The 14,367-nt window shown below is 40.9% G+C and overlaps 1 protein-coding gene across 1 annotated transcript in view; it reads left to right on the top strand.

Moving 5' to 3' along the window:
• SH3GL2 (SH3 domain containing GRB2 like 2, endophilin A1) overlaps window positions 1-12,775 on the top strand; it is a 212,740-nt gene extending 199,965 nt beyond the window's left edge. Inside the window, exons 4-9 of the mRNA XM_027047229.2 lie at window positions 2,750-2,893; window positions 3,717-3,850; window positions 5,686-5,844; window positions 7,304-7,407; window positions 8,957-9,087; window positions 11,161-12,775. Of these exons, the coding sequence (XP_026903030.1) occupies window positions 2,750-2,893; window positions 3,717-3,850; window positions 5,686-5,844; window positions 7,304-7,407; window positions 8,957-9,087; window positions 11,161-11,360 (872 nt within the window). The 3' untranslated portion in view covers window positions 11,361-12,775. The remainder of the gene's footprint in view (window positions 1-2,749; window positions 2,894-3,716; window positions 3,851-5,685; window positions 5,845-7,303; window positions 7,408-8,956; window positions 9,088-11,160) is intronic.
• Window positions 12,776-14,367: the final 1,592 nt, after the last annotated feature.

The following is a 14,367-nucleotide window of genomic DNA, read 5'->3' as shown; positions in this document are numbered from 1 at the left end:
GGGTATGAATACCCTTTTCATGAAAATGTAGAAAAATTCCAAGATATTTTTAAGTAATTAGTAGAAGAATAAGAATGATGACTTTGAAAATCAGCCACAGTATTAAACCATTTCAATTACTTCTGGTCATTACTTAACCACAAGAGGACTTTTAACAGAACCAAGCTATAAGCACAAATCAATACCAACTTTTGTAAGAGGAGTAAGTCTTCAGAGTGTAGTCAAAACAGGATTTGAAGGGATTAACTACCATGTGTGGTTTCCGTATTGTATTTCATTGGCCTCCATTTATCTTCTTTCCTTCTATTCATTCTATAATTCTTATTGTCTGATGTTTGCTTATTTCACTTTTATTTGTGCTTTTATGGTTTCTTCTCTGTACTCCCCCAGTACCTTGTACACATTAGCCATCATTGCATTTATGTTTGTTGCCACTGTCTGTTTGTTTATTTCACACCTCACTGTACTGTGAGCACACTGAGGGCAGGGACCGTGTTCCTTCCGGGATCTCTGATACGACTTATTTTGGAAAAGGCTTTGAAAATATGCTCTAATAATACTGTTCCCTCAAAAATGTGTGACCATGTAGCAATTTCAATTTTTGAAAATTAACACATATATACTTTGAAAAGCAGAGTAAGGAAAATTTGAATTATATATATATATATTTTTTTCCAGTTACCACCAGGCTTTGCATATACTATTAGCTCAACTAACTGCTAGTCACTATGTGATTCTAAGCTTAAAGATACTTCCCTCCAGAATCCTTCTTTGCAATGCCCTCTGCCCCCAGACTGAGGTGATGCTGTACTTCTGTAACTTGCTATAATCCCCCACCATGGCACTTAGTATATGCACTTCATTCTAATTGTTTTAAAATAGATGCTCCCCTTAGTTCACTGTAAACTTCCTAAAGGGAGGCACCATATCTTCCTTGTTCATTATAATATATACCCCTGGGGCTAGGCTGGGAAGAGTCCTCTCATGATAACTGTCCTCATCTCCAGTTTTGACCTTGGGATCCCAAATTTAAATAAAAGCCTATTTGTGATGTATGGAAGTGTTAAATTGCTATATTGTACACCTGAAACTATACAACACTGTATATTAGCTATCTGGAATTAAAATAAAAACTTAAATCCCACCTTGCCTCAGCTCAATAGATGGCTCACAAGTCTATTCCCATTCTAGCATAAATTCGGGATTTTATCCTCTGGAGAGGTCTCTGAACTGCAGGATACCAGGCACATACTTTAACCCTAGCCCTAACCCTACCCTCACCCCTAAAGCCTAACCCCTAACCCTAACACCCTCTGTAGGGACCTGACCTGCAGGATACCAGGCACATACCCTCACCCTGGCCCTATCCCTAACCCTAGATCTGAGGGAAAAAAAGATGTGATATATATGAATATTATTTAGCTATAAAAGAGAATGAAATCTTGCCATTTGCATTGATGTGGATGGAACTAGAGAGTATTATGCTAAGCAAAATAAGGCAGTTAGAGAAAGACAAATATATGATTACACTCATAGATGGAATTTAAGAAATAAAACAAATGAGTAGAGGGGAAAACAGAGAGGCAAACCAAGAAACAGACTTAACTGTAGAGAACAAACTAATGGTTACCAGAGGGGAGATGGAGGGGGCAGTGAGTTAAATAGGTGATGGGGATTAAGGAGTGTACTTGTTGTGATGAGCACCGGATGTTATAGGGAACTGTTGAATCACTATATTGTACATCTGAAACTAATATAACACTATATATTAACTAGAGTTGAAATAAAAACTTTTTAAAAACTATTTGAAACAAATGCTCAAGATTAAATATCGGCCACTCATAATGCTGGAAGTGTCTTTAGCAGTGGTTCATTCAGGGGTTTCCATGCAGATGGGATCCTGGGCACAATCCTAGGCTAATGTACAGCCCAACTCTAATAATGAACCTGAGGAAATCTAGTATCCTAGCATCAAGAAATTCTCTTTAACACTGTGTTAGAAAAGCTTTTTCTTCCAGGAAAACTGGAGTTGCTTCTAAGCATCTTTTATAAAAACAATAGCAAAAAAGAAATTGAAGTGCTGTCTTTGTGGCATGAAACTAATTCTCAGAAGCCATTATGTTCTAGGGAAGTGATTAAGTCTTTTTAATGAACTCAGTATTTCTGTTGTTCATGGGTCTGTTTACCATCAGAATCTTAGTTGAACAGTGATTTTGAAAAAATGGGTGTAAGTAAAATTTGGCATAAGGCTCCCATGGCAAGAATTAACAATTTCCTACTTTTGTCCATAGACTCCTAGAATTGAAATATAAACTTGAATCCTAAAACTTAGAGAATGCATAATTCAGTAGTTTTCAAAATGCTTCCCATGGGGCCTCTCAGCTCCACAGAGGTACTGCCAGAGCCACCACAGTGAAGAGAGGATTGGAAAAGTACACAGGAAGATGGAGACCACATGAGGGTAGGATCTCCACCCAGAAGAGCTTTGCTTTTTCTATTAAGTTCCTTGTAAGTATTGAAAGAAAGGGAAAGTTTGGTGATTAAAAAAAAAAAAAAAGTCTGTTTATATCAAATCTGTAGGCCAGCCTCCTCATATTACAGATGAAGACACCAAAGCTAGGAAGGTACAGATGTAATTGTTCATAGCTGAGGTGGTTTATGGGCCAGTTAAGGCCTGATTCTCCATCCGGCCCTGTCTCTGCTATATCACATTGCCTATTGTGAACGTCTGTGATCTCTTTGCCTCCAGCTTCCAGAGCTAAACTCAGCATGATCAACACCATGTCAAAAATCCGTGGCCAGGAGAAAGGGCCAGGCTATCCCCAGGCAGAAGCACTGCTGGCAGAGGCCATGCTCAAGTTTGGAAGAGAGCTTGGAGATGATTGCAACTTTGGTAATGTGTGCTTTCTCACACTTCTGTTCTTTCATTTGTCCGTGGGGACTTAGTGCCAGTAAGACGCTGCAGGAAATTATTCAAACCATTTTATATTTTGATTCTGTTTTACATCTTATATGCATGGGCCAAAAATTTGTCTTCAGAGTCATTTCATGTTTAGTGTGATTTGTCTTAGTAGAGGTTTTAGTTATTTTCTTTTTCCCTGATGAGATCCTAATCTTTACAGTAGCTGGTGAACACATCCAGATGCCTGGAAGCTCACTGTGGAGTGTGTCTGACATAACTGAATATTAGGGCAGAGGGAACAGTCTGTATGATGTAACACCTTGCCCCATAAGCTTTCTCTGAGATCTACCACCCCAGATGAATTCCTTCACTCCTCTCTTGTCCGACTCAGTCACCATACTAAACACTTCTGTTTTCACTTCTTCATGATGGGAAGTCTCAGCAAATAAATGTCTGTTCCTTATATTTGCTTCTGCTAAATGCATTGGCCTTAAACAGGTTCCCTATTAGGGAAAGCCCTTACTGACAAGGGAGGATAGACAGCTTCCAAAATTGCTTTTTAAAGGAAAAACAAAATGTTATGTTCTTCATAATAAGAGATACCTCCCCCTTGGTAGCATTGAATTTGTACTGTATGGACTGTCTTAGGTGGAAACACACTGCTCTCTAGAGGGCATTATGTAATGCCTCTCATCTCCATTGTCCTCGCAAGACAGGCAGTAGTCCCTGGGTTTTCACCTGTGGTGGCCCTATGACTGCATATACATTTCACCTTTGTCCTTTAACGTGAAACAGACTCATTCTCCCCTTCCAGGCCCAGCCCTTGGTGAAGTGGGGGAGGCCATGCGGGAGCTCTCGGAGGTGAAAGACTCACTGGACATGGAAGTGAAGCAAAACTTCATTGACCCCCTTCAGAACCTTCATGACAAAGATCTGAGAGAAATTCAGGTATCTGCAACCAGTCCTTTAGGAAGCAAGCAGTTTGAATGTGCAGATGTAGGTGTCCTTTTTCTTCACAAAACTTTTGTTTTAAGCTTATCGTGTGCGGTCAGGTTTGAATTAAAAACAACCCAGCTAGACAAATTGAGATTAACCGGAAATGCAGTTCTTTTGCCCCACTATTATGATTGGGCCTCTTATGAATATTACATTTGACTTTTCCACATTCAGTCTTCAGGTTTTTCAAGCTTTTTTTTTTTTTTCTCCAGAAGAATAATATCCTTCCCTGATACTATCCAGTGTTATTAATTATGTCTTTCTGGGCTGATTTCACCCTCTAAAACAGTTGTTAGATGTATCCGTTGTTAGCTTAGGTAAATAGCTATACTATCATTCTATAAACACATGTTTTCATATTTTCATGATGATTGTTAGGACTGAGGAAGAATAACCAACTATCCTCTTTATAAAACATGGAGAAGAGTGAGCTCTTCCAAATAAATAAAGTTCAACTGGCTTTGCCTCCATCTTTGTGTATAATGTTTACTCATTCATTCCTTCAACAAATATTTATGGAACCTCTTTGAAATTTAACTTTATTGTAATGTGGTCATCTACAGCTTGAAGTCCCTTAGACGGCTTTTTCTCTAGTCTCCTCCCCCGTATCACTTGCTCAAGATTGCGGTTAGTAAGTGGCAGACTCACTCTAAGTCTACAATGTTAACCGCACCTCCAATACTCTACCCTGACTGCAAGTTCAAGTGTGTTTTAAGACTATCCCTTCCAAAGGAGCAAACATTTAACTTGGATCAGGGTGTGGATTGCAGGCAGGGTATACAGTGGAAGGGAAGGTCTAGGATATTTTTCTTCCTCTTTTCCTTCTCATTTCTTCGCCGCTCCCAACTCTGTTTTCATCTCCCTCCCTTTCTTTCCATACACGCCCAGGATCAGGGAAGTTTAGCGTTTCCTCCCACCCATTAGTAATGCAACACTGCAGCTCTTTGCAAAAGACACTTTGTAGCAGTGGGAAACGACTTTCCCACTTTGTCACTAGATGTGTTGGGCAGACGTTGAGTGTCCAGGCAGTGGGGAAGGATGCACGGAGGGATTGGAGAGCACTGTGGGGCATTAGACCCCGTCTATTGTCCCTTCTGAGTTAGGTTTTGTCCACTGGTTTAATCACCTACCAAATGGGAGACTTAAACTCATCAATGGTTCCCTGAAAGCTACATCGGTCACCAAGGGCTAAGAGTTAAGGTAGAGATTACTAGACACTGGCCCTGGATATGTTAATGCAGGTGATCAGTAATCCATATTTCTGATAAGCAACTTATGTGATTCTAACAGACTGATTTCCTCAAAGATAAGTCCCTTCCAGCATTAATATTCTAGGACTCAAAAAACAAGAATGCCAGTCTTTTTCACTTCTTTTCAAGGGAAGTGTTTTTCCCCCTGCCTTCTTGCAAGCTACGGCTTCTCTTGAAGATGGGAACTTGTGGGTTCTATGTAGCAGTGTTTTCCACATGTGAGGCGGTATGCACATATGCCCAGCTGCTATCATGCCCAGCTTGGTTTTGGCCCAGCAAGGTCAGAAAATAAAGGGCACTGGTAATTCCCACAATTTCTTTCTTACTCTTAATTGTTTTTAAAGACGCTTCTCCACATTAAGCCTTTGGAAACATTTGCCCCACTGTTGCAGGTTTCTTTATTTTTCTGGTAACATGATATTTTAGAACTTAGCCTGTCTTATTTTGGAGGCTAATAGGCACGACAGAGAAGTAGACTAAAAATAGGCCCTTTCCATGAATCCTTTCAAAGCATATTGCCACCCTTGACTTTTTCAGCATCATCTAAAGAAGTTGGAAGGTCGACGCCTGGACTTTGATTATAAGAAAAAACGACAAGGCAAGATTCCAGATGAAGAGCTCCGTCAGGCTCTGGAGAAATTTGATGAATCTAAAGAAATTGCTGAGTCAAGCATGTTTAATCTCTTAGAGATGGATGTGAGTGACTGTCCTGTAGTTTCTAATTTAATCTTGCCGTTGAGACTCAAGATTATGTTAAAGGGTTATGTAATTTAAAATGTGCATATCTGATTACACTATGTGGTGAGAACTTCAGCAGATAGTTATTTCTTTTAAAAAAATTGAAAAAATAAAGTAGATCAAGAAATGGTAAGGTTTTTTTCTGTATTATCATGGTTTGATCTAACTAGATGTTTGACTCCTAATGACCTTAAAGAATTACCAGTGGTGAGAAGATGAAGAATCTTTCTGATGATTCATGTAAAGGTTCAGTAGCTTAAAATACTTTGTTGAAATATTTGGCAAATTGGCTTCAGATTATAAAAGAATATCACCTAAAATGCATTTAGAATTGAGGGTCCCAGTATAGGTTAAGATGTTTTGTATTTTGAAGTAAAGTTGATATTTTCTTTCAAAAACTAATTTCAATTGAGTTTGATGATTGTAGCATAGATACTGTATTTGGGGGCATGTATAACGAAGTTTAAAGCTATTTTTACATTTCCAGAGCACCAAATTATTATTTGTGGCTTTAGAAATTATATTCCATTGAGTCCTTTCAGCCTCATAGCCATGAGGACTTCTGACCGCTCATGTAATAAAACCTGCTAAACAGCTTTCAAGCTCTTGCTCACTCCCACCTCTGGCCCTATCATTTGCCAACCAACTTCTTCTAAGATGTTTACAGAGCCTTTATGTGCTTATCAGTTACCCGATTTGCCCTGACTGGTGATAGGGGAGGCATGTTGAACATACCTGGATTTTCCCACCACCCAGAGACACAGTGTAGGTTTTTGTTTATGTGAAACAACTGGTGTTTCACCTGCCTGCTAAAGAAGGATGCTCTAGGCACAAGGTGTGACCTGAATCACAGTGTTCCTTCCCAGGGCCCCATTCCACCCCAAAACTTACGGAAATAGCATTGCCTCTGCTGACTTGGAGGGAGATACTCAGCTAGGTCACAGCCTGAGACACAAAATGAAGAGTAACTGAGGATGCCTAGAATATTGGAGCTGAAATGCATCCAAGCATTGACCCAGCCTCTTTACATTGCAGATAGATTGAAAGAGCATGAAAAGTACAGGGCACCAAGAGTCCTTTGGTCAATGTATCTTTTTCCTATAAGAAATCAATAAAATTAGCCAAATCCAGCTGGAAGTTTGTAGCTAAGAATGAGACTTTCAGTGAGAGTTGTGTGTGATCTTCAGTTGGATTCCTAACTACTCCTTGTGGTATTGGTGTTTCCAAGCATATGGATGCTTCTTATCCTTAACTGATATGGAACCTGAAATATCTCCTGGCGCTGGAGATTGGGGTTGTGTGTCAGGGCAGCTCTGTCATATATGTGCTGGGGCAGGAGTGGTTGCTTAAGGATGGTAATCTGGTAACTAAGGCGTGTCTCCCCCCTCACCCCCACCCCCACCCCATCGGCCTGCAGATTGAACAGGTGAGCCAGCTGTCTGCGCTCGTCCAAGCCCAGCTGGAATACCACAAGCAGGCGGTCCAGATCCTGCAGCAAGTCACTGTCAGACTGGAAGAAAGGTATCTCAACAGTTCCTGAATTTTACACTTCCATTTTCTTTCTATGAAATGATGGGTAAAGAAATGGAAATAATGGAGTCCATTTGAAGTAAAACTTTTGCCAAAAGTTTTGATTCTGCATAGGCACTTTGTGGATTATTTGTCTTGACTTTTGTGGGTCTTGTGCTTTGTTTTACTTTGTTCCCTTGAATGTACTCTTGTGTTTGTGAGAAGCCAATGCTTGGACTGTGTGTTGGCCACCACAGATGGGAAGCCGGGTGCTACTGAGGATAATGGATGTGATTTGCTGAGCACATATTCTGTGTGCGTACTGGAGGCATATCATCACCCGTCTTATGAAACAGCTCTGTAAACTAAGTATGATTAGCTTCACCTAAAGGTGGGAGCCCAGGGAGATCAAGTAACTAGCCCAGGGTCACACCGTGGTGTAACCAGGGTTCTCCAGGCAGGCATAATCTGTTTAAAAGCCTGTATCTTTTCACACCATGTAAGAACCCTCCACCGTCACAGGGACAGCTTTTGTGTGCCTGTTCCGTCTCCTCAGGTGCACCCACTGTGAGGCCATGGTAGTCTTGTGAATGGGGCTCCCTGGAGTTGCAGGGTCCCAACCTGCACAGCTTAGACAGAGGTCCTTACTGTAACACATATCACATTGTGCAGCTTTCCTCCATGCACCCTCATGGAAATGTGTGCAACACTCAGAAACCTCGAGAAAGATCTAAAAGCATGCACTTCAACATACTAAAGAAGTATTACATGTCTTTGTGACATCTGTTGAGCAGAAGGGCCATTTTCCTTTTATCTCTCTGAAATATGTTCAAAGTCAGTATCATTCTACAGTCACCATATCTTAACCTCTCCCTGTCCTTGCAAATCTGTACACTTTGCTCCGTATGCATCTGAGACTATGGAGAATACTTGGGGGTGTACGGAATATATTTATTGTCTACACCTTTCCACTTTCCTCCTGTCTTCCCTCATTTCTTTCCCCTTCTTGTATCTCAAACTGCTCACTCTTCTCAGGGTATTTCCTCCTTCCAAATCTTTTCAAGCTCTTGAGTTCTTCTGGAAAGGACTGTTCATCTGGAAATGACTCTTAGCTGTGTTTTCTCTCCTTCCATAAGCCTTTCTGTGGGCAGGTAGACTCCTGCCCACTCCCACCCCCATGTTCCTGTAGCATTTTGTAAGTATCTCCATAACCGCACTTACCACAGTGTATGGTACTCAGTTATGTTCCATCTCCCTTACACACCATAAGCTGCTTGAGGGCAAGAACTGTGTCTCATTCATTTTTGGGTTCCCAGCACATTTTCACAGGGAGCTCTGAATAAATGAGGGAGGGATTGAGAGAAAGGTTGAAGATGGTGAGGGTATGACCAGAGGGACACCACTGAAAGCAGAGACCTCCTACAGATAAGACGGCTATGGGTTCTTTTGAGATTTTCCCTGCTCCACATTGGTAGCCTTCCTGGATATCACTGCTTTTCTTTTTGCTTCTTAATTGGCTACATACTCTTATCCCCCTCCCCACCTTTTCTTTTTAATGCAGAATAAGGCAAGCTTCATCTCAGCCTAGAAGGGAGTATCAGCCTAAACCACGAATGAGCCTGGAGTTTCCGACTGGAGACAGTACTCAGCCCAACGGGGGCCTCTCGCACACCAGTACACCCAAACCTGCAGGTAAGGAGCTGAGACCTGCAGACCCCATTATAAGAGCCTTGGGCACCTCCCATTGGCACTTGTCCGTAAATTCTAGGTGCAGTCCAGTCGGGCTGCACAAGAACTGTACGGTGATACATTTCTTACAGGATGGTTTTGTCAGGTAGAAACTCTTTCAAAGCACTCCTTCCTTCTTTTCTCATTGATCATTTCTTTCCTCCTTTTCCCTCTTGTCTCCTCTAGGAAACTTTCTTTGTCCCCTTTTCTCTCACTCTCCATCATTAGCACACATTAACCTCTTAAGTAACACATTTGATTTGGACCTTCTCTTGTGTTGTCACCTTAATGAGCCAATTCGGTGCCAGCAATATCATCTTTTTTTCCCCTGTTTTACTCTCTGTGTTCCAGAACGCATGAGAGAAAATGCCCCTGGCAGGGCGTGCCCACATACACTCACATATAACCCACAGACAGCAGCTCCAGGAACATGTCCAATTGGATTTCTTAAGTCATGGGAGCAAATGGCTGAATATATCTGTAGATGAATGTATTTCTCATCTCAACATCTGCTCTCTTCCTCTCCTTCCGCAACCTTCAACCAACTCATTATGCCGTGTAACTGAGGTTGGTACAGTAAAAGCTAAAATTTATTTTCTGTCAGGAATATTGATGTATACCCAGTAATATATTCTTTCAGTTGGCACCATTGCTCTCCACCCCCTACACACAGATTAGGTAAAAACCTGTGCTTGAGGTGTTTTCAACCTTAACATTTAGCTGGTTGAAGAAGTGGAAACTCTCTTAAAACTGGATGTGGACTTCAAAGATATGCAGTGTCTCCTATTTTCCCTGTAGCCCAGTGCTAATGTTTTGTGGTAAGAAATGCTTTGTGAGATGCTCTCAGGAGACCATGAAGGAAAACAGGTGTGTGGTGACAGTCAGCGCCCTCTACCCTCTGCGTTCCCCTTGGCTTCTCGGAGCCCCCAGGGTCAGGTATTATAAACAGCAGTGGCTCTTAGAAGCTAGCTGGCCACAAGCACTAGTCATGTCTGTTGTGACTAGTTTGCTTCTCCCTGTTCAGAAGCCAACCGCATGTTTAACCCTTTCTTTGGAGACTTGCTCATTTTCTGCTTTAAGTAAAAAAAAAAAAAAAAAATAGGTTATGTTGTTTCCCTTTCAAGCCATCTAGAAGACATGGGAGGTGTATGCACTTGTCTGAGTTGATGTGCCTATGTGGATACATGCTGTATAAAATATATATGCTCACTTAAAACAGATCACTTTTAAGATACAATTCCATTCTTCATTATTTTACTCAAGGTAGAGTACATTATATTTTGTACGCCAGAACTCTGATGTACTCCTATTATTTATATATGTAACAATTTACAAAGTTATATAATTTTTACATGATCTCAGTTAATAGCCACAGTAGTAGTGTGGAGTAAGTTCTGCTGTGAATTCTAATGTTAGACAAAGAAACTGAAAGGGAAATAAGTGCCTTGTGCAAGGTCATCCAGAATATGAACTTGAACCCGGTGTCTTATATTGTTTTGTTTTCACCACATTACAGCAGTTTCGCAGAGGCTGGAGTCTTTATCTTTCAAAAGTGAAAACTGCACTGTTATTCTGAGGTTGCCAAGCATTCTTCATGTAATTAACTTGACTCTTTCACATGGGCAGAGATTTTAAAATGCTAACATGGAAAGGGTTCTGGCCTTGTTATATTATTGACCTAAATCTCATTAAAACTCCCTAAGTCACTGGGTCTCCCATCTCTGGACATCATCAGGAAGGCAAAACTTGATGGACTGTGGCGCATGTGTTACAAACGTAGATGAGGCTATTTTTCATACTGGACATGGAAGCAGGCATCGAACAACTTCCAGAAATCTGAGAAAGCTTCTGAAGACTGGTAAAGAGCAGATGCCATGCAGTGGACTCGGCATGAGCCGCAAGAGGAAGCTTCAGCAGGAAGAGGAGTGAGGGAGGAATCAAGGGGGACAGCAAGCCGGGCAGGTGCAGCAGGTGGTAGATATGTGACTTAAATACCCCTTGTCTTTCTGTGTTCTTCTCTCCTGCTTTCACTTCCAGGTGCCCCAATGGATCAGCCCTGCTGCCGAGCTCTGTACGACTTTGAACCTGAAAATGAAGGGGAGTTGGGTTTTAAAGAGGGTGATATCATCACACTCACTAACCAAATTGATGAGAACTGGTATGAGGGGATGCTTCATGGCCAGTCAGGCTTCTTCCCCATCAACTATGTGGAGATTCTGGTTGCCCTGCCTCATTAGGATGTTAGGCTGGCAGGCTTACCTCCTCTTGACCCAGATAGTTAAGTTTAACCACTGCTTTGGTAATGCTGCTTACAACACATCCCAAGTGCAGGCTGCAGTGGTCCAGGTCATCAAGCCCCACCGAGTATCTTTGGTTGACTTGTGTGATCCCACGAGAGTCATGGTGATGGGTGGTATCTTCTTAGGCTGGTGGGCATGGCATGTGCTTTTTAAACACCATCTGAGACCAGCCAGTAGTCATGGAACTGCTGTTTACACAGTTCTCAGGAGGTTGTGGCTTCTTAGAATATGACCATGAGCCACATCACAGAAAAAACATCCTACTGAAGATACTGTCTATCACCCAGGGGCCATCTCAAGGTCTCAGGTTCTCCGTTTCAATAGGAGAAAGTTCTTGCTTTCACATTGCCCCTCCCAAATATGTGAGTCACAGAATTGTGGAAGAAAGCCTCCCTCACCAGCAACTTGTCTTCTGGTCTGAATGAATTAGTCCCTTGATGCTATAGGTAGGAAAGTGTTGAGTGCGAGTTAAAAACCTCTTCTGAAAACTGTCACCTTTGTTCCTCTCACATATGCGTGTTTCTGAGGGACAGCAAGTTTTCTTCTCACCCTGCTAATAAAGCCAGAGGGGGACTCCCGCTGTTATTTCTAAGTACTACGGTGACAGTTGGCAATCAGCATATTGTGAGAGGGGCTGAAGAGAAGAGATTCTCCATTATGAGGAATTGGGAAGACATCTGGTTTCCAAGCTTAAATTTCTTGCTGCAGAGAAACGATGTATATATTTAGGCCATTTCTGAAGGTACAGGGAAGAGGGAACAAAAGTCACTTCACTTCAGTTTTATTTATGAATTACATGTTTCATGAGTCCGTTTGGCACAGAGACACAAGAGAAAAACACAAGAAACCATTTTTCAACTAGTCCCTAGACCAAGAAACAGCAATTGTCTTTCCTTTCCACTTCCACCTTGTGTTCTTTGAACATCATTTGTGCATATTCTGCCCTCAATGAGGACCAAATAAAGATGATTTTTGTGCTTAGCAGTTTAAGTAAGATGTGTGGCTGCAGATGCAAAAGTTTTTCCCAACTCAGTCATTACTTTTCTTTCTGTCCCTTCTGTTCCATCTTCGTGTTGTGTGTACAGTGCCGTGTGTAAGCTTATGAGTGGTTTTTTGTTCTTCTGGGGTTTTTTTTTTTTTTTTTTTTGGTATCAGTCATTAAGTCCTGTTAGGTATCCAGAGTTCTATTTATCTAGCTGTACAGATTCTTTCAGAGGTTTAATGTGCTGCTTCGGATGTGCCGCCTGCGGTAGTGGGTCATGTGGAGTGAAAGGCAAATCTTACTGCTTAATGTATAAACCTCTTACCACAGGAAGCATCGCCGTTTCCAATAAATATTGCTGAAGACAGAACCAGAGGCCCTGGTGCTTTATTTTGTGTCCGTTGTTCTGGTGGGTCTGACAGTGGGTGGACTGGGTCTTCTTTCAGTCTCCATTGTCGTCTGATGCAGCCAGACCAGACCCGCTTGCCACCTCAGATCTCCCTCCCTGTGAGCAAGGGAAGTCTCCTTAGTGAGAAGTGACCTACTCTGGACACGGGGAGCTTCTGGGTAGCCCTAGGAAGAAGGCGATTCGGGAGAGAGGATAAGGGAGTGGGGAGAGGAAGTCTTCTAGAAGTCATGCGAGATACCATCACTGGTAATATCAGAAGAATATAATGTCCAGAGAGACAAATAAAATATGTCATTTGAACCAGTCTTTTCTTGTCTTTCATGCTTAAAGAGAAAGAACTAGGGAAATATAGATTGGCCAAAGCCAGCATTCTTTTCTCTGTGCCGGGGCAGGGGGCAGGGGTGGTAAGGTAGGGGAGTAGTGCCTACAGAATATGTATTTCCTGATCTTCTGAGAAAATAAACATGTTTTTTAATATATTGGGTGCATTTGTATTCTTCCATGCTGAGGCCAATAGTCTAGTAGGTGTTCTGATCTAACATGAACAGTTTTAATCTAAAATACTGAGTTCTATATGTGAACTGCTCTAACATGAAAATAATATTTTTTGCCAGCTACATGAGTTAGAGTATTACAGATCAATTCTTTTTTTTTCTTTTATTTGTTTGTTTTTAGAGAGAGCGCAAGTGGAGTAGAGGGGCAGAGAGAGAAAGAATCTCTTTTTTCTTGTGGTTAAGGCCTTTATTAACTTCTGTGGGTTTAACTATTTTTTTAATTTAAAGCTTAACATACAGTGAAATATTAATTTCAGCAGTAGAATTCAGTGATTCTTCACTTACATACGATAGCTCATCACAAGTGCCCTCCTTATACCCATCACCCATCTAGCCCCCCTCCCACCCACAAATAATTTTTTAAAAACGGTTTTAAAAACAGTTACCTGTGACATGAATGGAGAAAATACAGAAAAATCACAGGTAAACTGTTAGAATTAATAGTTAATTTAATAGAGTTACTGAATATAACATAAATCTTAAAAAAATCACTTTATTTCTGTATACCAGTAATAATCAATTAGAAAAAAGGAATTTAAAAAATCATTTGCAAAAAGTCAAATCCATAGATATAAATCTACCAAGAATTATACAAGATCTCTGTACAGAAAATTATGAAACATGCTTGAGGAAAAATAAAAACCTTAAAAAGTGAAGAGATACTCTGTGTTTCTAGGTTGGAAAACTCAGCATTGTGAAGATGTCATTTCTCCCTAAATTGACATGCATTTAGGGTGGTTTCAACTACAATCTCAAGAAGTTTGTTTTTGTTTTTGTTTTTTTTTAATGTGTGAAAATTAACAAGCATAAAACTTATGTGGAAATGCAAAGAGATATTTCTTCTTGAAGATCAACAACAAATTTGGAAGACTTACACTTCCTAGATATAAAACAAAGTTACAGTAATTAATATAGTGTGCTACTGATGCCATGATAGGAAAAAAGATGATCTGTACAGAACAGTGAGTCCAGAAAGAGACACATGTGCATTCAACCATA

This window comes from Acinonyx jubatus, chromosome D4, assembly GCF_027475565.1.
Source record: "Acinonyx jubatus isolate Ajub_Pintada_27869175 chromosome D4, VMU_Ajub_asm_v1.0, whole genome shotgun sequence".
Classification (NCBI taxonomy): domain Eukaryota; kingdom Metazoa; phylum Chordata; class Mammalia; order Carnivora; family Felidae; genus Acinonyx; species Acinonyx jubatus.
This window is presented reverse-complemented; position numbering and strand designations above follow the sequence as displayed.